At 44.1% G+C, this 23038-nt stretch overlaps 1 protein-coding gene across 1 annotated transcript in view; it reads left to right on the top strand.

Annotated features, from left to right (window-relative positions):
• Positions 1–1889: 1889 nt before the first annotated feature.
• Positions 1890–23038, top strand: part of rint1 (RAD50 interactor 1) — a gene marked incomplete in the record, with an annotated part of 22173 nt that continues 1024 nt past the window's right edge. Inside the window, 14 exon segments of the mRNA XM_042225513.1 lie at positions 1890–2480; positions 6405–6530; positions 9648–9763; positions 10678–10851; positions 11609–11749; positions 12560–12728; positions 14102–14212; positions 14572–14797; positions 15942–16079; positions 17898–17992; positions 18506–18610; positions 20281–20501; positions 21820–22000; positions 22933–23038. Coding sequence (XP_042081447.1) covers positions 2265–2480; positions 6405–6530; positions 9648–9763; positions 10678–10851; positions 11609–11749; positions 12560–12728; positions 14102–14212; positions 14572–14797; positions 15942–16079; positions 17898–17992; positions 18506–18610; positions 20281–20501; positions 21820–22000; positions 22933–23038 — 2125 coding nt within the window.

The following is a 23038-nucleotide window of genomic DNA, read 5'->3' as shown; positions in this document are numbered from 1 at the left end:
GACCACTTGGCGTCTGTCAGACAGGAAGCTAAGTATAAGACCTTGTAGTACCATATCACCCTATTAGAGCACTTCGCTCTCGCTCTGCAGGCCTACTTGTTGTTCCTAGAGTATTTAAAAGTAGAATGGGAGGCAGAGCCTTCAGTTTTCAGGCCCCTCTTCTGTGGAACCAGCTTCCAGTTTGGATTCAGGAGACAGACACTATCTCTACTTTCAAGATGAAGCTTCAAACTTTCCTTTTTGCTAAAGCATATAGTTAGGGCTGGACCAGGTGACCCTGAATCCTCCCTTAGTTATGCTGCCGAAGGTTCTTCCTGTTAAAAGGGAGTTTTTCCTTCCCTGTAACGGTCCTGAATCGGTGACCCAGCGCTTTGAGTTTATTATTATTATTTTCTACTTCATGTTTCTTATCCTTACCTGTGTCTTCCCTCTGTGCTCTGTTCGGGTCCCTGAGTTTTGTGTTGTAAAATAATCTGTGTGTTTCCTGTTTTACTTTGTAGGTCTGTGTCTCGTTATGTCCATGAGTCCCAGCTGTGTGCCCACCTGTTCCTCGTTTCCTCATGTGCCTGCCAGTGTATTTTAGTCCCTGTCAGTTAGTTCTTGTTGTTGTGTCGTTAATGTTGGTTCCCCTCTTGTCATGTGTTTTTTCTCATGAGTTATAGTCTTGGATTTCCCAGTTTAGTTTTTTATTGTTTTATATTTCTCCCAAGGCTGCAATAAAGTGCAGTTTTGAGTCCAGCGTTTTGGGTCCTCTTCAACTGCCTGCACACAGCATATCATTCCCACTGTCGCCAAAGTGCTTGCTCATGGGGGGTCATATGATTGTTGGGTTTTTCTCTGTATGTATTATTGTGGGGTCTACTGTACAACATAAAACACCTTGAGGTGACTGTTGTTGTGATTTGGCGCTGTGTAAATAAATTGAATTGAATATACTGCTGTGGATGACATATATTGTGACTTGGGAATTATGTTTTATTCAGTCTGAGTTTTCCATTACAATGAACCTGCATGGCTTTCTCTTGTTCATGAGATATTTACACCAGAAGTGCTAATTTGTGATGAGAATCGTGACAACTGTTAACAAATAGCTCACCTGCAGTGCTGATGGTTTTCCTTGCATTTTTAAAAATATTTATTTGGATTCCAGCGTTTAAATTAATAGATAGCCTATATTGGTCTTCACAATCTACTTCAAAAATGACAATGAGACACGTGCGTGTGTTTGTGAAAAATAGAAGCGCAAACATGAAAAACATTAGGCAGAGACAGGAAGTGAAAGGGAGAGAGAGTACATCTGTTCTACAGAATGGTCACAAAGATCGAGATGAAGATCAGTTTGACAGACAGACAACATAACATTCGATCATATATTCAGTTATAGTTAACTAATGCATGGAAACTCGCAAGTGTGGTTACACACACTCAGAAATTATGCTACAGCTCAACTGTGTGCTCAGGTACTCAGGTAAACAGCACTATACATCTGTATACATGAATTAGAGGCGGCACATTGATCCAATTATTAATAGTATCGACAACAACACTGGAATTGATACTGGATCGATAGTAGTGCGATAGATACTTTGTTTCTATCTTCTAAATTCACTGAATTATAATTTTTTTGTGAATTAAAAAACAGTATGAAAAATGTCTGAATCTTCTTGTGTCTTGTTTATAGCCAACAGCACGTTTAAACAGCCCGAGCTGTGTGTTGGAGACAGACACAAAGGTGTGTTTTCATTGTTATTTATTATTGTAGAATCACAGTGATTTAGTGGTCATTAAGGTGTGCTCGGAATCTGCACACCTGTGATGAGTCATGTCACGTGCTCCCCTACATAAGGTACGTCTGTAGATCAAGAGTATTGGTATCGGTCCTACATTGACTTGGTATCGATACTACAATCAGCTGTACTGGACCCGGTACCATGAATGAATGTGCTGACGTGTAGCGGACGGCGCCATCTGTGACGTAGGCGTTTTCAGGCAAATGTGGGCTTGTTTTCTCCTCCAGCGTACTCCTCGTGTTAGTGAAACAAACACGGGCCATACGGCAGCAGTGGCTACAGTTTACAAGAGAGCAAGACACGCGTGGTAACGTCCCTTTATGTGAGACAATCTATAAAGGAAAATTTGATATGAAAGCCTGGCATGTGTGTAACTACGCGTGACCGCTACACGCGTGACCTCTTCCCGCGGGGAACCCAAATACAATTCACGAGCGCCTCCGAGGAAGGCGGTCGTTGCATTCGAGAGGAAAGATGGCGGCGGCCGTAACAGGAACGCCAGCAGAGAGTGAAATAACAACATGCTCCTCACAGCCTGCCCATACGGCAGCGCCACACCGCGAAGCTGTATCTGCGGAGGACTTCGTGGCGGGTTTCCTGGAGGACAGAGACACCGAGCTGATGTGCCCGAAGACCGTCGGTGAGCTGATGGAACATCTGACCGAGCAGAACAACACGCTGAAGGAGCAGGTGAACGAAAGCATCATATATACAGAAACACAGCGAAGAATGCGTGAGATGCGGTCCTGCTCGCTGTGTCACTAACACCGGGACAGGTGGGAAATGTGGCAACCGAGTCTCCCAGTTAAAGACAAACAAACCAACCCTGTAATTGCTCCCAAAAGGCTGATTGTGTCCATCTGGACGTTTCCGTGGGAGACACGTTTCGTCATCATCCAGGTGACGTCTTCAGTCTCAGCTGACTGCAGCTTTATAAACAGGACATTTGCACAATGACCTCACAGCCCACTGAATGAGCTGTGGGCTGCCAGCGTCTGTGTCCTAATCACAGCTCAGTAAAAACGTGCACAGGCCCACATATGAGATTAGTAGTGGTGCAGTTGCGTGGACACTGGCGTGGGAACAGTATGACGGTGCATGTTTCTATATATCTCCATTTTTACACTAAAAATGTAAGACGTAAACAAACAAACGTCTATAACACTGTATTTTTACACATTTCTGTGTCCTCGAGAAACACGTTTGTGCGTTGTTGTGAAGTTTATGCACTTATTAATAGTTAAATTAGATTTATGGTAGAAAGACTGTGATTGTATAAACCTTGTTTTGAGCTCAGTTATAGCTTTAAATCAAACTGTACTCCTCCAGGCAGCCAGTGGGGGGCGCTGGTATGAGCCACTGCCAGAAGTCAGTGTTTTGATTGTGTTGAGTCTATTCCGGCTCTTTCTCCCAGCTTTCCAGTCTCAGTGTTGTCAAAACAGACTTGAATGACTTGTTGGATTAAACCCCTGTTGTCTGGTGGCTTTGAACACACCGGCGGGCAGCTTCATTTTCTCCTCAGAAATCTCTAAATATCACTAAAAACGTTGTTTTTCTTCATGTTGGAGTTTGTTAATGCGGTGGTTTGAAGGATTCACACCAACTTCTTCCCAGTAAAGGTTTTAATGGTGATTACAGGAACAGTTGTTGTTGTTTTGGACACTAGAAACACGTTTTTGTTTTATTCATTTAACCTGAGCTCACGTCTCATCTTACCAGACAGAAACTGGTTAGTTGTTACTAAGTTACTGACTCCATTTAATCAGCAGTGAAAATAAGTCACCAGGAGCACATCACTGTTTCAGACAGCCTAACGTACACTGTGTCTGTGCTTTCTGGCACTACCTAAAATCATCTTTATTATTATTATGAGTTCTTACAGCAGTGGATCATAATGGGACATGAGCTGTAGTTTTCCAAAGAAATAACAGTTTTGTACATCATGCAGGTCTTTTGTTGTACATTTGTTGATGCCAGGTTTAGCTCTGCTTTTGTAACGGACGGTCACGGCGGGTTGTGGCCTCTCCACGATGTACTCGTGGATGTTTAGAATAGAATAATCCTTTAATTGTGCCACAAGGGGAAATGTGGTTGTAACAGCAACAAGAAAAAAACACACGTACATCAAACAGCGCACAGAACAGAAACATACACAATTTAAAAAATATATATATTTACATCAAGGACAGTAGTTACCAAAAACAGAGTACTGTACAGTTATTAACATTAAATAAAATGAAATACACTTTATTTACAGATAAAATGTATTTCAGATAAGAGGCAAACTCAGCTTATAGTGTGAATCGGATGATGAAATAGTGCAAGTTACAGCATTGATGTAAACCTCTGTACAATCAGAACTGCTCCCAACAAACACAGTGTGACAGCTGCAGGGAGGAAGGACCTGCGGAAACGCTCCGTCATGCATCGAGGATGCAGCAGTCTGTCACTGAAGGAGCTCTGCAGCTCAGCATGCATGGGCTGGGAGACTCTGTCCATCAGAGATGTTATTTTGGCCAGAGTCCTTCTGTCTCCCACCACCTGCACTGGTTTGATGTCTCATCCTGTGGTGCTGACACTCACCAGTCCCCGGCCTCCTTCCTTGTGCTTAGCATACAGCCTCAGGGTGCTGGACTCGGGGTGAAAGCCTCCATGCATGGTCAGGAACTTCCTGGTCTTGATGTCATGCGCGCGCGCGCACACACACACACACACACACACACACACACACACACACACACACACACACACACACACACCTGTCTATCTAGACGTAGCGTTGTCAACCTTTTGGGAAAATTGACCTGTAACCTGCAGCGTGGATGATTCAAACTGCGTTTTTTGAAGAGTACAAAGTGAATGTAATGTAGTTTTACAGTTGTGGCCCCAGACCTCTGCACAGTAGCTTAAGTAAGGTGAAACCAGTGAACAGTAGAACATGAAGGCATGTTCTGTCTAATACCTGCTTTGCCTTGTTTAGTGTTGCAATGCTTCGTGATACTTTGGAATGAATATATCTTACGTGAGCTCTCAGTAAAGTTTTTTTTACCCCCAGAAATTTATTTTACTTTACTTATTTCATTAGTCATATCCTCCAATAAGTTCTGCAGATCATCACCAGAGCAGAAGATGTTTGTAGCATCAGCAAAGAGAACCATTTTTAATACTTTGGACACTTTACAGATGTCATTAATGTGTAAGTTGAAGAATTTTGGAGCCAAAACTGACCCTTGGGGTACACCACAAGCAATGTGCACATAAGGAGCATTTAATTTCACAAACTGCTTCCTGTCACCTAAATAACTCCGGGCCCAATCTAGAGCGACCCCTCTGACACCATAACGTTCCAGGTTTCTTATTAATATATCAGGATCTATAGAGTCAAATGCCTTTGTCAAGTCTCTGAATAACCCAGCCACATATTTGTGATGTAATCTATTGAATCTAATAGTGCCGATGATGTTGATCTGAACCCGTACTGACTCTCGGTGAGTAGTTTATGTTTATGTGTAAATTTTTCCAGTCTGTTTTTAAACAGTTTTTCAAGAACTTTTGAGAATTGAGGTGGTGAAGAGACCAGCCTGTAGTTTGTGAAATGGTGTTTGTTGCCAGATTTGTATAGAATAAGTTTTGCTATTTTCATTCTTACTGGAAATCGACCAGTTTGAAATGATAAATTACAGATGTATGTAAACGTTTTTATAACAGCCTCAATGACTCTTTTAACCACGATCATATCAATCTCATTACAATCCAAAGATTTCTGATTTTTACATTTTTGACAGTTTCAAAAACGTCATTTTCACCGATGGCTGTGAGGAACATAGAATATGGATTTCTGTCTATCAGTGTGTCCGGTTTGTCCTGTGCTTTCCCAGGATCAGCGCCTGTTTCTGCTGAATTTGGTGCAGCAGTTACAAAGAGTTCATTGAGACTGTTTGTCACAGCGTCCATATTCTTCATGGTCGTTACAAATGAAATACTTGTAGTTCTTTTGTCCAGCCCCACGTTTTATAACACTGTTCAGTATTTCCCATAGGCTTTTCATATTATTTCTATTTATATCTACTATTATAGTTATTTGTATTTAATAGATGTTAGAAATTTAATTGATTTTCTTAAACGGGGGCGCTGCACCACTGAAATGCCATTACACATGTCGTTATAGTTATTTATAATGGAAATTAAAAAACTGTTCATGAACGCCCTCGTATGGATGGAAATGCTAACTGTGGCCTGTAAAGTCTGAGATGTAATGTTTGGGGTTTTCAGTTTTTGCTCTTCGTCTGTCGGTGTTGATGTGGTGCTGCTCTCTGAGTGGTGATGCTTTTTGTGATGGCGAGCATAGATGGTTGTGGCCGTGTGATGATGTCACTGGTGCACAAAGCAGCCAGTTTTTATCGTTTAAAATACAAACAACACCCTTACGGTACATTTAGTTGTCCATAGGCCTGCTGTCGTCCCCTTCTGCTGCTCTCGTCTTTCTGTTACTCACTCATGTACTTTGCACATTTACACACAGTTATAGAAGTTATTGTTTGTAGAAAGTTCACACAACCATGAAGCTCTGAAATCTTCAGTATGAAATGTAAGCAGCTCTGTTTTGCCTTTCAGGTCCTGACTGTGTCCAGTTTGGTGCCTCCTAAAGTTTCAGCAGCTCTGTCTGCTGTCGAGGACGCCAGGTGTTCTCTGGAGGCGCTGCTGCAGAGGGAACAACTTACCTTCAACATGCTGCACAAGGTAGTGACATCACTAAGGACGCCAAAGTACTCTTGTCTTGTCTCCCTCCTTGATGGTAGCGCTCCGAGCCTCTTGACCTTTCCCAGGTGTTTTGGTTGATGTCCGTCAGCTTCATGTCACGTTTCCAAACGTGGAAGTGGAGTTTTGGTCCTCCGACAGCGTGAGCCCTCGCACACCTCGCCATACCCCGTGTCCTTGGGGATGTGACCCGGGTTCATGCGTCGCACATGGCCCAGCCATCTGAGTTGACTCTGACTGAGCAGTGCACCCAGACTTGGAGTACTGACTCTCTGCAGTACGTTGGTGTTTACCACAATACGTCTAAGATATCACAGGCTGAAGTTGTTCAGCCTTCTGTCCTGGCTGGCTTACTCGGACCAGGATTCAGTGCCATAGAGGAGTGTGCCAAATATGTAAGCTTGATACCACGCGTGTTCAGCCATGACAGCTGCAGTTTTTGCTATCACTTGTATCTCCAGAGAGAGGGAGTTAGAGATGATGGAAGGTAGGTGAAGGTGTCTACCACCTCAGGATGGACCGGAGTCAGCATCCTGGATCATGATGCTTCTCTTTTTCGGGCTAAAGGTTAAGGTAAACTTGTTGCAGGCTTCAGACAAAGGGCTGACTAACTGCTGCAGACATGAATGCTGCATCGTCTGCAAACAGCAGCTGGTGAATAAGGGACCTCCCTGACCTTGGTTTTCGAGTGTCCCAAACAGGAGAATCGTTGGTGGGTGCATGGACGTGAGAAGGTTAGCAGTGCCCGATGATACTGACCAGTGAGGATCCTCTCGGTCCCATCTGTTGGTGTTTCAGTGGCTGTGAGTGAGTCCACAGCATGCTGTGTGGGGTTGTGTAATCAGTGATGGAAGCTAAGGTCAGCTAAGCAGCTCTCCGGTGAGCAAGCAGGTCCTCGTTAACGACTGCTAGCATCAACTGAGATCGTCTGCAGTAGTGATGTTTATTATTGAGGGATTTGTATTTATTGTGCTATTTCTTAAATTTGTAAATCTGTCACATATTGTATTGTTAAATAGTCTGTTTCTGTTACTGTACCCACATAATTTCCTTAGGGATTAATAAAGTATGCTGATACTTGTAGTACCATGTCACCCTATTAGAGCACTTGGCTCTCGCTCTGCAGGCCTACTTGTTGTTCCTAGAGTATTTAAAAGTAGAATGGGAGGCAGAGCCTTCAGTTTTCAGGCCCCTCTTCTGTGGAACCAGCTTCCAGTTTGGATTCAGGAGACAGACACTATCTCTACTTTTAAGATCAGGCTTCAAACTTTCCTTTTTGCTAAAGCATATAGTTAGGGCTGGACCAGGTGACCCTGAATCCTCCCTTAGTTATGCTGCAATAGACGTAGGCTGCCGGGGGATTCCCATGATGCATTGGGTGTTGAATATTGTAGGGTCATTACCTTAAAATATATAAAGTACCCTAAGGCGATGTTGTGATAATGTTGAAATAAAACTGAAAAGAAAAACAAAAAGACATTTTTAAGGAAGGAAAGTAGGAGAAAGTGTGATGTGTGACACGAGCTGAACATCAGTGTCAGCGTGTCTTTGATGAATCCCAGTTCGAGCTTTTTGCTTCAGATTGTCGTGATTAGTGTGGATGAGGGACAACAGTGCGTATACAGCCATGTATACAACTCAGTGAGGCCTCTGTCATTGTTTGGGGCTGCATTAGTGCCAGTAGTGTTTGGGCTTCACTTCCCAATGAGCCCAGTTACACTGCCAGTACAGTAAAAGCATAACTGGATAATAAAATGCACAGTAAAACCCAATCAGTCATAGATCGACCTGCAAACACCAGACTGAAGCTGGTGTGATGACCTTTGGGCTTCTTAGTACCAAACATACTTTGTTGAAATGCCACAGTCCACCTGAGTGTTGCTGTGACCACGCCGGCCCCTTTGTGACCAAAGTGGAACCTCTTCATGGCTGCTTTTAGCGACATTACATGCCGATCCTCAGCGCACCGGCTTCTTGAACACGACATCCGTGCGCGTCATGGATGTTCAGCTTGGAAATCTGTTTGGGCCATATTGAAATGTCAGCATCATTGTGACGAACGCTTCCACCACCTTGTTGAATCTGTGACATTTACGGCAGTCCTGAAGTCAAAAGGGGGGCATCTGCTGCACTATGGGATGGAAATGAGTCACCGGAGGAAGCATGACTTCAGGCAGTGTTCTGCCGGTGAAGCCTGGGTCGTGCTTTTCTTTTGTTCCTGTTAACTTAGTTGTTTTGCAGCAGTATATTTGATGCATTAATGCCCACTTACAGCAGTATACAGCATATAGATTGAGATATTAATAAGTAATGTTTTTATTTGCAGTGTTGTAGCTAAAGTAGAACAATATCCATTCACATTCAGCCTTTTTACCCCAGACCGGGAGAACAGATCTGATTGGAGCAGAACACCAGGTGAGAGGATGATATCTGTGGAGCCGCAGTCAGACCCCACGCAGGTGCAGCGGGTCCTGGTGCACAACGATGCCTGGCCTGGTGGCGAAGGTATGCCGGCAGTTCCTGGAGGATGAAGGAGTTGATCCCACCCCATCCTCACCTGACCGAAGTCCAGTAGAACACCTCTGGGAGATTATCTTTGGAGGATAACTGATCATGCGCTCATGTGAATACTTTAGGCAGCAGAAACTCACGAAAGACCAGGAGCGAGAAAAAGAACCATCACGGATATGGATTCATGACTTTATCCGACACCACGCGTTTCACCTCAGTCCAGCTCAGGGATGCCCCGGTCCAGATCTGAGAGGAGATTCCCTTGAACACCACCCATCATCTTAATAGGGGCGTGCCGATGTTGCCGATACATTAACCTCCAAACTGACATGTGAGATGTGTGGCCAGAAGAAGGCCGTTCTAGGAACAGGTACGATGCTGTGGCAGATCCTCCTCTGGTACAGGAGCCGAGCTTGCAGGACAAATACAGACAAATAAAGTGTGTGTATGTGAAATGTGACCGATCTGTACAGCATAGAAACCCTAATATCTTTGTACGCTTCTCTGCTGCTGTCCAGCATTGTTGCTATCAAACGGTTTCAGACTGAAATACTGGACGTCTTCAATGTCTGTTTCTCTTTTTTGCAGCACCTACAGGATGCCCAGCCTTGGATGGATAAACTCGAACAAACGTGTAACCAGGTTGACTTTATAGAGAGACACATGAAATACCTAAGATGCCTTCAACACATAGAGGAGCTCAGGTAACACCCTCACTGTTTATGAGCAATTTAAAAACACAAAGCTTTATGCCGTCTTTTAAAGTCCAGATGCTGTGTGCATAAAAACAGAGTGCAATGATTTGTAAGTCCCATAAATCTGTATTTTATTCACAGCAGAGGATCTATTAGATGTTTAAATAAGGAAGGAAAGGAGCCAAGTTCTGCTGATTTTAAATTTGATGGCAGCAAACCTCTAAAGTTGGTACTGGGGCAACAAAAACGGGGAAAAGTGAGCGGCACTGAAACGAGTTTGAATGTTATTAAGTGGCAGCAGGTCTGTAACATGACAGGATGTAAAAAGATCAAACTGTTGTGAAGGTCAGACAAATTGAAATCCTTTCCCCAAAACACAGATGCCCCATCCTTTGAACTGAAGAGGAGACGGGCCATGTGGCTGGTTATCAGCACTCTCTTATCAAGCCACTGATGAGAAATCCCAAAGGTTGAGTCTGTTCATCTGGATGTTTTCAGACTTCTTCAGTCAGCTGAGACTCGAGACGTGACGAAACGTTTCTCCCAATGAAAACGTCCAGATGAGCAGAACCTTTGGCATTTACTTACCTGGATGATTGAGCATGCATCTAGACTCTGATGGTACAGGGCAGCGGTGTCCAAGGCCTCCAGGGCCGGTGTCCTGCAGGTTTCAGATGTGTCCTTGATCCAACACAGCTGATTTAAACGGCTAAATGACTCAACATGTCTTGAAGTTCTCCAGAGGCCTGGTAACGAAATGGTCATTTGATTGAGGCGACCCAGGGTGAGATTTGCACATCATAGCTTGTGTTTTTCTGTAACTCGGCGTCCCACCTCTCTGAGTCTCGTTCATGGCCTGTGGTCTTCCTGTCGGTGCCTGCTGTGGTGTAATGAAAGCAGTGACGTGCAGTCTTGTGTTCCAGTGCTACAGTTCAGCAGTGTCTGATGACCAGCAGTGCCTGGGAAGCCATAAGGGCAGTGGATAGCATGGCGGCTCTGGATTATGGACTAAACCAGTCTAGATGTTCTCATCTCCAGAACTTCCTCCAAGCAACTCTTAGCTTCTGGCACAAAATCATGAAGGACCGTCTGACCAGGTGGGAGCCCTCAAAGCTGCTGTGCCTTATTAGACTAAAGACATGGTGACAGATTTGGGACTGAAATGCACGGACGCAAGATTTGGGTTTTCAAAAGTATTCAAATATATTCTAAAACTGTAACTAAGGCTTGTGGTAAACTGTCATTATGTAATACTTCACACGCGTGGATGGATCAAAGCTGAGAGTAGCACTAAATGTACCAGAGCAGAACATTATAAGAAGGCGGGGATGGTTTGTATAATTAAGCGTATACAGTGAGAAGAGCATTTTGCTGCAGCATCTGTGTGTTTATCTAACACACAGATGCTGTGTTAGATAAACACACAGCACCTTTATCTAAAATGAAGCGTAGTGGCTGACTCACAGCTGTGTAGGAATAATGCCTCAATGCTGCAACACGTCAGTCAGGTGCCACTAACCAGAGCTGGCTGTGGCACAGATCCTCTCTTTGGCTTAAATGAGCGTTAGCAAAGGAAGAATGTGTGCATTTAGAGTATGGAGCTATCAGAGTTTCTGATGGAGGGACCGATCAGAACCACATATTTCAGAACATATGGAGCTGCTGCTGCTGCCTCTCCCTGATGGGAGTTTCCAGGCTGCTTCAGTTCAGAAACACATTCATAAATCCGACACACGCTCCATCATCAGTTCAGCTCGTTTGTAAATTTGCTGATGATTCTTTAAAACGAGCTAGCTGTTAATAAGCAAAGATGTCCCCTGACATGTGACCCAAATCCATTTTCTTCTTTCACAGTGATTTTGAGAAGCTGCTGACTCAGCTTCACTGGCCGATCATCTCTCCTCCCACTCAGTCACTGACACCAACGCCCAGCTGTCAGGAGACTGAAGGCCAGCTGGAGCTGCTGGTCGGGCAGCTCCTCGCCCTGCAGACCTCGTATCCTTGTAAATACTCCTAGGATGACTGGAAACTGTCTGCCATGTTTCTCATTTGTGACTTTAAATTGTTGGGAAATGTCCCTTCAGCCTCCATGTTCATGGAGTTTTGTTAATAAAAAACTGAATGCTCTGCGTTTCTACAGGTGGGCAGGCTTAATGAATTTAATGGTAAATGTATTCGTATAGCACTTTACTCAGTCCCTGAGGACCCCGAAGCACTTTACACCACATCCAGTCACGCACACATCCACACACTGGTGATGGGAGCTACATGTAGCCACAGCCGCCCTGGGGCGCACTGACAGAGGCGAGGCTGCCGGACACTGGCGCCACCGGGCCCTCTGACCACGTGGCCTGATCACGAACACCTGGCTGTTGCTTTGCATGTTTTTATGTGTTTTTTGTGCATTTTGGCTTCATTTTTGTTAAAGAAAAATGTAATCGGACATGTTTTCATTTGAGGTTAAAATTGACTTAATTTAACTATTATTTCATTTACCTGATGTAAATGGGTGCACACACACACACACACACACACACACACACACACACACACACACACACACACACACACACACACAGAGTTCTTAACATTATATACATTCCCATGCTTATATTTTGGTGTAACCAAAGAGACCTTTTAATTTCAGACGACCTTGTTTTGGGGACACTGTTTAAAAGTTTAAACATGGTTTGCAGGAGACGTGGAGACGTGAACAGGAATGTTTGCTCCACCACACGCGTGCAGAGCCGTCTTTATAATAACACATGTTCCCTGCGCACACGTTGCTCTTTAACTGTCTGACAGTGATGATCTGCTGTCTCAGAGGACTTTGGACTCCAGTGAAGCTCTGTCCTCTCCTCAGATGTCCAAACCTGCTCCCCTCTGTCTGCCCATCCAGATCATGTTGTTGCCTCTCAACAAGAGGTTCAAATACCACTTCTATGGGAACCGGCAGACCAACTCTGTCAGTAAGGTGAGAGTTCAGAGGTCACTGAAAACAGCTTTGACCACTGAAACGTTTGGCAGCAACATGTCAAAGTCTGGACGCTGATTAACACAAGAGGGAACAAAGTGTTTGATGTGCGCCGTGATGCAGTGCTGCCGCGCTCCCGGATCACAGGGTTGCTGTTCTGTCAGTTTAAGGTGGGATCGCATTAGCTGTCATGATCAATGTTACAGGGAAGTCCTGTTTCTGTGGCTTTATATTGAAATCCTAGTTGTTGATATCCGTACATATGAGTTACTGAAGGAACCACTGTTTGATTTCTGGATGATTAATAGATCCAAACCATCCTCTGAACCTTGGCGAGCACGTGGACAGCACCTCACCAAAAGCACAGATGGGGGTGCGGTGCACACTTTTCATTATTTTTAACTCTCGCTTTCAGTTTAACGCTTTGTAACTTTGCTCTCTTTCACGGCAGCACAAGCTTTAGAGTTGCTCACAGACTGCGTCCACTTGACAACACGCTGCAGGCAGGCAGGCAGGCAGGCGTGGAGCGTACAGCGAGTGCGCTCTGTCTGCTCCACAGTAAATTCCTCCTAATGCGGCCTTGAGCGATCGAGCGCTCCCTGGCTCCGAGGCCGGGTGCTCATCAGCGAGTGAAGTGTCATAACTTCTGCAATAAGCAGCGTGTTATTGATGCTGGGGGGCGATGGGGCCTCGAATCCATTCAGGACTTCTCCTGCAAGAGTAAAGCATAGCTTACGAAAAGATTCAAGAAGAGGCTGAAAATTTCGCTCCTAGATAGTTTCCTTAGGGATTGATAAAGTATCCTGATTCTGAAAAGGATTAACACGGAGTATTCAGAGCTGAGCCGTCGCTCTGAGAGGCGATGTCAGTAATCGTATGTACGTATGCTAAGGTTATGTGTTGTTTGGTAACACGTGTAATTACGCTGCCGTGGGTCATGTGCTGATGATGATGATCAGCTCCAGGGCATCCCCTCGTCCTCACCAGTGGGTTTAGTTGTTGTTGTGCATGTTTTTCTTTACTTGGAAGCGTTCAGAGGATGTTTGTTAGATTCTGAGTAGCAGTCTGTGCTTCTGTCATGGTTCAAACTGTCTGCTCCTGTGGTCACAGTCGTCATTGTTAGCAGGTCATCTGTAGAGTATTTTTGCAGTTGCATCCTCCTGCTGAGAAACTGGGTGCTGTTTGGAACGGGAATACTTGAGCTGTCTGTCATGGCTGCAGAATCGTATGTTTGGCATAAACTTACCCTGTGAAATTACTTTAATCCAGGCTGTTATTTAGTCCTGTGTTTTCTACAAGAACAAGCCGTATCAGAGAGACTAGCTTTGTGACTGTCATCACAATCCAAAATAAACTTCTTTGTGTATTTTCAGCCAGAATGGTACCTCACACAGGTTCTCATGTGGATGGGAAACAACTCCACCTTCATGGAGGAAACGATCCAGCCGATCTTGGACCGAGGAGGGGTAACTCTAAGTGCCAAGGTATGCTTTCTGTTACTATGCTATAATTCACTCATTCCTAAAGTGTGGACTGTAGGAGGATATTTGAAGTAAGACCTGTTTCAGCTAACTGAAATAATCGATGCTTATAAGATTCAAACACGGCTCATTAAACTGTAACACAGTAAACATTTGATTGGAGTTCAGGGCAGTTTCTATTTCAGCGACGCCACAGAGAAGACTGACGTCAAACCTCAGAGGCAGATTTAATATTTATTACAACTTATTATTGTACAAGAGCACTACAATGTTTTTCCCCACCCTCTGCTGAGCAGCTTACAGGGAGCCTCATGCAAACTCGTTGTTTCCTGAAACTGAGCAGTACCTTTGTGTTCGTGTAGGTGGAGTTGTGTCGAGGCCTGTTGTCTCTAGTCCAAGAGAAAGTGGCCAGTGATGCTTCTAAGCTGCTGTATGATGATGTGCTCTTCTGTCACTTGGTGGAGGAGGTGCTGCAATTTGAGAAGGAGCTGAGAAGCAACCATTCCTACCCAGCAGAGCTGCCTGGTGTGCTTCACCTCCTTCTCGAGGATGCAGTCCTACAGAAGTGGCTCACTATGGAAAAGAAGAGTGAGTTTTTAAGGACGATTTGGTCTTTGCTGCTCCAAATGAGACCACGTTTTTCTTGGTCTCATTTGTTATTCTGTTATTTCAATATTAAATGAGCTAAACTCAGATTTTGTTTGAATGAGCTCCACCTGCTACATCACTCCAATCAGTGGAAAGTGACTGCTTTGCTAACCCCGAGTATACGTGTCGCACACCATATAAATGAGTCAGTCACAGAGGAGGTGACGTTCTTGCATCATTCACCTCTTTGACACCGTGAACTCTTTGGTCAATATGCGAAACAAATCTTACTGTGATGCTGTTAGTCTTCATCCTGAAGCAGTTTGGACCACGTGTTTGGTTTGCAGCTGTAAAAACCCAAACTGCAGTGAATTACAGTCAAACGTGAAGGACACGGTCTAATATTGCTGAGATCTTACTGAGATTGATGAAACATTAATGCTGCTCCTCGACGGCGTAATGACGGTCATGCAGGGTGAAGTTTCTAACAGTAGTAGACTCACTGTCTCCCAGTGACACTAGGTTATTAAACAGTTTCTCAAAATTACTGTTAATGTTACAGCAAAGACTTAGCAATGCTGCATGATCCACTCCAGAGAAGTCGATTCACTCTTTTGGAGGATTTGCATTAAGTCCTAGCATCTGTTGCAGTGACGTGCCTGGTTATTCTTTAACACGGCCTTAGACTAAATGTCATTATAACAGCAAAAACACTCAGGAGCGCATTTAGTCAACAGGACGTCCTGGACCACTTTGTTGAAGTCAGATGGTGTGGTACTGCCTAAAATACAGAATCAGCTGTGTGTCAGCAGCTGCACAAAATATTTTATTCAATGGTCAGAACTCAGTGACAGCAGTGCGGCTAATCCGTGGACCCTGAGCCTGACACACATGTAAAGATCTGATCGCACATATAGCCTCACAAACGTTGCCTTACAGTACCTTATATTGTAGCAGAAAGGCCCTGCAGTCCTTCCAGATCATCCTGAATAATGTGACAGATTGTTTCTTTAAACTACATTTGGCTGTTCTTCGCTGTTACTGTTGCTCGTAAGATTTCATTTCATACGATAGCCTGCATATGCAATCTCATCGTCTCCAAGTTTGATCAGTAACTGACACAAATGTTTCTCTGTACATACAGTGGCAGTGGAAAAGATGGATGCCATGCTCTCGGCTGAAAGAGCCTGGAGCTCTCAGTATAAAGACATCAGTGATATGGATGATCTGAAGGCTCCAGACTGTGCGGAGACTTTCATGACTCTGCTGCAGGTTATTACTGGTAAGATTTGAGTATCGTTGTCTGCTTTAGGTTAGCTTGAGCTGTTTTGTTATGTTTAATAATATTCTAACTTATGTATAACACCATTTCACCAAAGAGCAAGAGGTGAGGTAAGGAAATGATGATTGGTCAATGATCTTTGTTGTAAACTGCTTTATGGAAATAAATTCTATGCCGTTGGAAAGCCTGTTTTATCTTTCTTTAAATGGTGCCATGATGTAGTGAAAATGCGTTTGTGGGTTGAGTAGCAGAGTATGTTTGTCGCACCCATGAGAAACTTGCCAAATCTTCTGTGCCAACACCAAACAACTTTTTCTGCTGTTGACTCGTTTGGTCTCAGTTATTTGATTGGATGGTTGAAGTCTGAAGAAAGTACATGCTGGAAATTGAACATTCATTTAACAAACAGGAGCTTCAGTAGCACCTGGAAGAACTATGTTTGTTTGTTTAGAGAAGTAAATGTGAGGCTTTTCAATCTCACTACACTTACAGGTCGCACTTTCTATTAGTGGTAAGTTATTACCACTAATAGGTTCTTTGTAATAAGCATAAATACAAACAGCCTGCGAGCTGCAGTGGTTTGTATCATATCTATCTAATAGACTCCAGTTTGTGCATGTAAATGGAGAGTCCTCTTCACACACTGAGGTTAATTATGGCGTTCCACAGGGTTCAGTGCTAGGACCAATTCTGTTTACATTATACATGCTTCCCTTAGGCAGCATCATTAGAAGACATAGCATACATTTACACTGCTATGCAGATGACACCCAGCTCTATCTGTCCATGAAGCCAGATGACACACACCAATGAGTTAAACTGCAGGAATGTCTTAAAGACATAAAGACCTGGATGGCCGCTAACTTTCTGCTTCTTAATTCAGATCAAACTGAGGTTATTGTACTCGGCCCTGAAAAGCTTAGAAATATGGTATCTAAGCAGATTCTTACTCTGGATGGCATTACCTTGGCCTCCAGTAACACTGTGAGGAACCTTGGAGTCATTTTTGACCAGGACATGTCCTTCAACGCACATATTAAACAAATATGTAAGACTGCTTTCTTCCATTTGTGCAACATCTCTAAAGTTAGAAATATCCTGTCTCAGAGTGACGCTGAAAAACTAGTTCATGCATTTATTACTTCCAGGCTGGACGACTGTAATTCATTATTATCAGGAAGTCCTAAAAACTCCCTGAAAAGCCTTCAGCTGATCCAAAATGCTGCAGCAAGAGTCCTGACAGGGACTAGAAAGAGAGAGCAGATTTCTCCTGTTTTGGCTTCCTGTTAAATCCAGAATGATCAGGCCCCGCCCCTCCCTGAGCCTGGTTCTGTCGGAGGTTTCTTCCTGTTAAAGGGAGTTTTTCCTTCCCACTGTCGCCAAAGTGCTGCTCATAGGGGGTCATATGATTGTTGGGTTTTCCTGAATCTATTATTGTACGATCTACTGTACAACATAAAGCGCCCTGAGGCGACTGTTGTTGTGATTTGGCGCTATTATGCGGTTATTAATTTATTTGCATAGTATTAACTTTCCCCTGTTACCGTACTATTACCACTTTATTACAGAGCTGTAATAGAAAGTGCAGCCCACTTATAAAGAGTCAAGCATGGTTGTAGCATCAAACTCTTCCCAGTGATACTGGTGCAAACGATTATACTGGTAAATCAACTTCATCGGGTGAAGAAGGAATCAAAAAATAACGATCCGAGCTGTGTTTGGAAGGGATACAAAATAGTTTATAAAATATCTTATTTCCTGTTACTGCATATAAACATTTTTTGAATAATTTTATTTCTGTCGTCCCTCCATACTTAGAGCGGTACCGGACCTTACCTTGTCCTTCTGCACGACTGAAATTTTTGGAGCTGCAGAAAGAACTCGTGGATGACTTTCGTATACGACTCACTCAGGTAACATTCAGATTCAAAACAACAGCTGACAAAATGAGATGACAGATCAGGGAATTAGGTTAGCTCTCATCATCTGCTCCAAATCAGTGAACAAAATCCTCTTTTTACCCAGAGAGAGTAATCACTCACAGTCATAGTGGATGAAGTGTGATGTCCATCCACTGCTGGGCTATCAGGCACGTTCTTCCTTAGTGCAGTCCAGTTTAGTTGCATCCAGGTGACCACAGCTCTGAGCACCCACTCATGTGCACACGTTTCATAGTCTTTGTTAACCCCTTTAAGCACCAGATGGGCAAAAAGTACGGCCATTAAAAACACAATGTTTACCTCTTTGTTGATCTTATTATCTAAGCCTAAATGCAGAAGCAGTCCCGGTCTGGAGCATTTAGGTGTGTTATGGTCACAGTAGTATTGTCTCTCCTCATCAGTCTGGGAAAGGTTTTATGGCTATTTCAGAAACAGTTTTAAGTTCCAGTCAGTTTTTAAATGTTTTTCTGTTCGTTTCCCTTCTAGGTGATGAAGGAGGAGTCTCGCTGCCCACTGGGTGTCCGTTATTGTGCCATCCTCAATGCTGTCAACTACATTTCCACCATACTGGGAGACTGGGGAAACGATGTGGTGGGTGTTCTCTTTCAAACCTTCCTCCGTATCTCACTAGAAGCAGCAGTGACCAATCATGGAAGCGTCACTACCAGCTTGGCTGTCCAAGATGGACCAATCACTTCCAGGACACAGGGTCCCCTTGACCCCCTTATAAGCGCCCCAGGCCCCAAACCAGGCATCCTCGCTTTCTTTTCCATGAGCTCCTCAGTCTGTTCAACTTAATCTGTTCAATGATGCTGCCGTCAAGGTAGAACTTGTTTTTCTGGTTCTCAAGAACATCTGTTATGCTGTGATTCGTCGAGCTGATATATTGTTGTAATAGTGGGTGTTGTGTTACTGCTATCTGCGTGTTACAAAACGAGCTCGTCAAGTAGCTTCTGGTTTTGTGTTTGTGGCTATTGCTAGCTGCCAAAGCGAAGGTTTAGTACATACAGCTGCTGGATCCTCTCAGATGAACCCCAGTGGGGTAAGGTTACGGGTGTCGTGTTTCGCCCTTGCCCAGCTGCGTGCAGACTAACCGCTATGACCCCCATCCCCTCTGCATTGCCTAAATGGGCTTCAAGCATGCACAGGCATTGCAAGCAGACCCCGACTCCTGCAAGCACTCCCACGTAATGCCCAGCAGAATCTGGGAGCAGCATTTGCAAGTGGCTGTGACCCCAAAGCCGATCCCTTCCTTCGCGTCACTGCAGCAAAGCCCAGTGGCGAATCCAGCTCAGCTGCTGCATGCTGGGGTCCCCCGAGGACCATGTCCCCTCAGAGGATCAACTTCCTCTCTTCAACCAGCTCTTCAACTTTGGGGAGAAGCACGGAGAAGATGAAGAGAAGGGTGTTAACATGGATATCCTTGTAGATGAAAATGAGGAGGATGCCATTCCTCCTGCCCAGGTGGGGCATCGCCATCGGTGGGGAAACTCACCCCTCCCCATGTCCGCTGTCCTGGCATGCATGAAGGAGCCGAGGCGTTACTGGGATAAGCCCTTTCACCATCAAGGGTCACTCTGGCCTGGAGATTGCTGACTGAGATTTTGGGGCTCACCGAACACCCAGCGATGAAGCATTAGATGGTTTCAGCTTCATCTGCACTGATGTGCCACACTCATGTCGGTGGGACCAACCTTCTCAGGTAAGATGGAGCGTTTCACAGCCTCCATGATACCAAAAGGTGTATGGTCAGCCTGCGCTCAGCCTCCCAAACTGAGGACACGTGTATCGTCACTGATCTTATTCTCCAGGTCTCTATGGGTGCAGCGCAAAGCTGTGGCCACGTCAGACCCAGCTGTTTAGGACTGAGCCTGGCCGGGCCACATTGGTCAAGGTGCCGGGCCAATGTGGCCCTCGCCCTGGAGACTGTCCTGGGCTTGGCTCCAGGGAAGGACCCAGGTACCCCATTCCTGTAGGGTGCACTGGACTGTTCTGCTACTTGAGGGGTCTGTGAATTGCTTTTTGGTCCTGGGTGTGGGGGCCATCTGCCTTTTGAGACCCTACCAGAGGCAAATTTCTCCAGACAACATAGTCCCGTGATCACTGGGACACACAAATCCCTCCACGGTGATGAGGTGGTGATTCATGCAGGGATGCCCAAAAAGTAAATCTTTAGAAGATTGTGCTGCATTGACCTGTTGCAGCTGAGCCAATGAGTGATATTTAAGATTTTATAATTCTGGTTCTTTTCCTTTCTTCAGTTTTTCCTACAGTTGCAGCAGACAGCGGTCTCACTCGGTGAAGAAGCTGTACCCGGAGGCCTGGGCATCATGGAGATGGGTCGTCTGGCTTCTCTCGAGGGCTCTCTGTTTGACGGTCTCTTAGCGTTGCTGGATCGTTTAAAAGGAGATATGCTGGGAAGACTGCTGGATTTTCTCATGAGAGAAATAAAAGAAAAAGCCAAACCATATTGCCAAGAAAGGTGAGAATTACCTGTTGACGACAGGCTAATTCTTTGTATTGTTTTACACAATTTAAATCAAGTTTTAGCTTTCAGACATCTGTGTAGCTTTAGACTAACGGGACAGCAGTCCAGAGGCTTCACAACCAGAACCTGGTTTAAAGATTTATTTTTGTGCATTAAAGTAATCCAGCGACAGTTTGTCTCAAACAATTACTGTTTATAGTTAATTTGGGAAACTTTGCTTTCCAAATCGTAAATGTATACATTAAACGAGGGCTTATGTTGTTTCACAGTAACTGCAGGACGCTTCGTCCTTCTGCTTCCAAACAGTCAAGTCATTTAATATAATTCCATACATCAGTTGTAATGCTTTTAACAAATGAAACTTGCTACGTAGATCTACAACAGTACGATGAAGCTTAAAATTTATATCGTAGTATCACTGAAGGTGACGAGCCTGACAGCTGAAGGCGCTGCCTCTCACACTACTTTTAAATATCCTGGAAACCACGAGTAGACCAGCAATCTGAGAGTGAAGTGCTCTGTTGCTGTGTTATGGTACTGTGTTAACAGGAAGCCAATACAGGAGAAATCTGCTCTCTTTCTAGTCCCTGTCAGGACTCTTGCTGCAGCATTTTGGATCAGCTGAAGGCTTTTCAGGGAGTTTTTAGGACTTCCTGATAATAATGAATTGCAGTCGTCCAGCCTGGAAGTAATAAGTAGTAAGAGTAAGCATCTGGTTATTTTTCTAATATTTTTAGGTCAAATTATGCTGACAAAAATGTGTCAGCAAGAAAACAGAAATACCAGGTGAACTACGCGAAATCTGGCAGTGAAACAGGTGAGACTCATTCCAATGTTGCAAAATAAGGAGGCGCCACCTTGTGGTGTCATCCAGCACTGCAGCATATTCACCTGGCCAGGTTATATTCCCCCCCCCACCTTTACAAGAGCTCGTAAATAACTACAGATAAAACATGTTTGTGTCTGACAGAAGGAAAAATAATAATAGTTACTGTTGTTGTATAAAGTTAAAAGCCTGAAATGCTCGCGGGCCTGTGCCAGCGTTGGCTGTATTTACACTGTGGGGCTTTGCAGGACAACACTAAGAAAAACTTCACATTATTTCTATTATTCAGATACATCATCAAAATAAAGTAACATCATATTTCTTATTTTTATAAAATTACATTAAATCTGTTGTTTTGATCATTATTTTTATTTATTATCGTTTCTTGAGTCCTTTTAATATTTTTTCTGCCACTAAGAAATATAACAAAGTCCCACATTACAGAGTTTCATTAAGTTTTTAGCTGTTACTCTGTTCTTCACTTAGGTGGTTGTCCCTGCCGTCACAACAAGACCAGTCCACCATGTCCCTGTCCAGTACAGCATGTCCCATGATGCTGTGCGTTAGGGACAGACTGTTGAACCTTCATCAGGTGCTTGGCTTTTCTCTGTTTCACCTGGCCTGGCAGGGCCTGGCGGAAAGACTCGACAACTTTCTCTACCAAGACGTAAGCAGTCAGTGCTCACTAAACCCACCTCACTGTTATTGTCCTTAATTTGTGTCAGAGCGTGCAAACCATAAACGTCTGCTCAGTGTGGAAGTGTGATGGAAGAGTCACAACTGCTGAAGGTTCCCACCAAACGCTGCAGGCTGCTCTTTGCATTGGTATATTTAATAAGAGTAATGTTTACTTTATTGATCCCCGTGGGACCCGTTCACTCAGTGAAGCAGTGGGCAGTCACTAAGCAGGCGCCCAGGAGCAGTGTGCAGGGACCTCGCTCAGGGGCACCTCAGGGTAGCTGTTCGGTGGATTTGAACCCCCGACCTTCTGATCATGGGGCGACCAGTCTACCTGCTGAGCTATCGCTGCCATGAAGCCGCGTGTTGAATATATCGGTTGAATGTTGACATTTTTCCCTGCTGTGAATTTTTTGTTTCATATGTCAAAATATTTTTTATATATTTTGAAAGATGTTCTGTTGAGCCACTTTCAGGCCATTTTTTTCCCCACATTGAACATGAATATTTCAAAAACAATGAAATATTAAATGCTCACCCTTTCTTGGCTCTGGTCTGTTTTTGGGACCAACACATTTAAAGATCTCTGAAAATTTGCCAGTTAAAAATCTAAAGAGAAAAAACTGGTCCAGGACTTCTTTCGTTTAGTGACGTCTCTGAACGATACGGAGTTATACTGTAAAAGACTGTAGAATACTTTAACTTGTTCCCTGTCCAGACATTTGCTCCTAAATAAAAACAGCAAACAAAAATATTTTTGAAACCAAACTAAATGTAACCTTTCAGTTTGACTTCACAGTAAATACACTTGATGTTCTGTCAGTTTTGTAGTGCTGAGCTTCCAGCACAAACGTGTCTCACCAACAGAAATGCCGTTGTATTAAAAACGTGTCTCAGTGTATAACTTTATTCCTCTGGCAGGTGATCCTCTGTAACAACTTCAGTGATGGTGGAGCAGCTCAGCTTCAGTTTGACATGACCCGGAATCTGTTTCCTCTCTTTGGTCACTACTGCAAAAAACCAGAGA

The sequence above is a fragment of the Haplochromis burtoni genome, unplaced genomic scaffold (assembly GCF_018398535.1).
Source record: "Haplochromis burtoni strain Fernald_Lab_line unplaced genomic scaffold, NCSU_Asbu1 Contig_173, whole genome shotgun sequence".
In the NCBI taxonomy this organism is placed as follows: Eukaryota; Metazoa; Chordata; class Actinopteri; order Cichliformes; family Cichlidae; genus Haplochromis; species Haplochromis burtoni.
The sequence above is the reverse complement of the archived record's forward strand: the minus strand, read 5'-3'. Positions and strand labels throughout refer to the sequence as shown.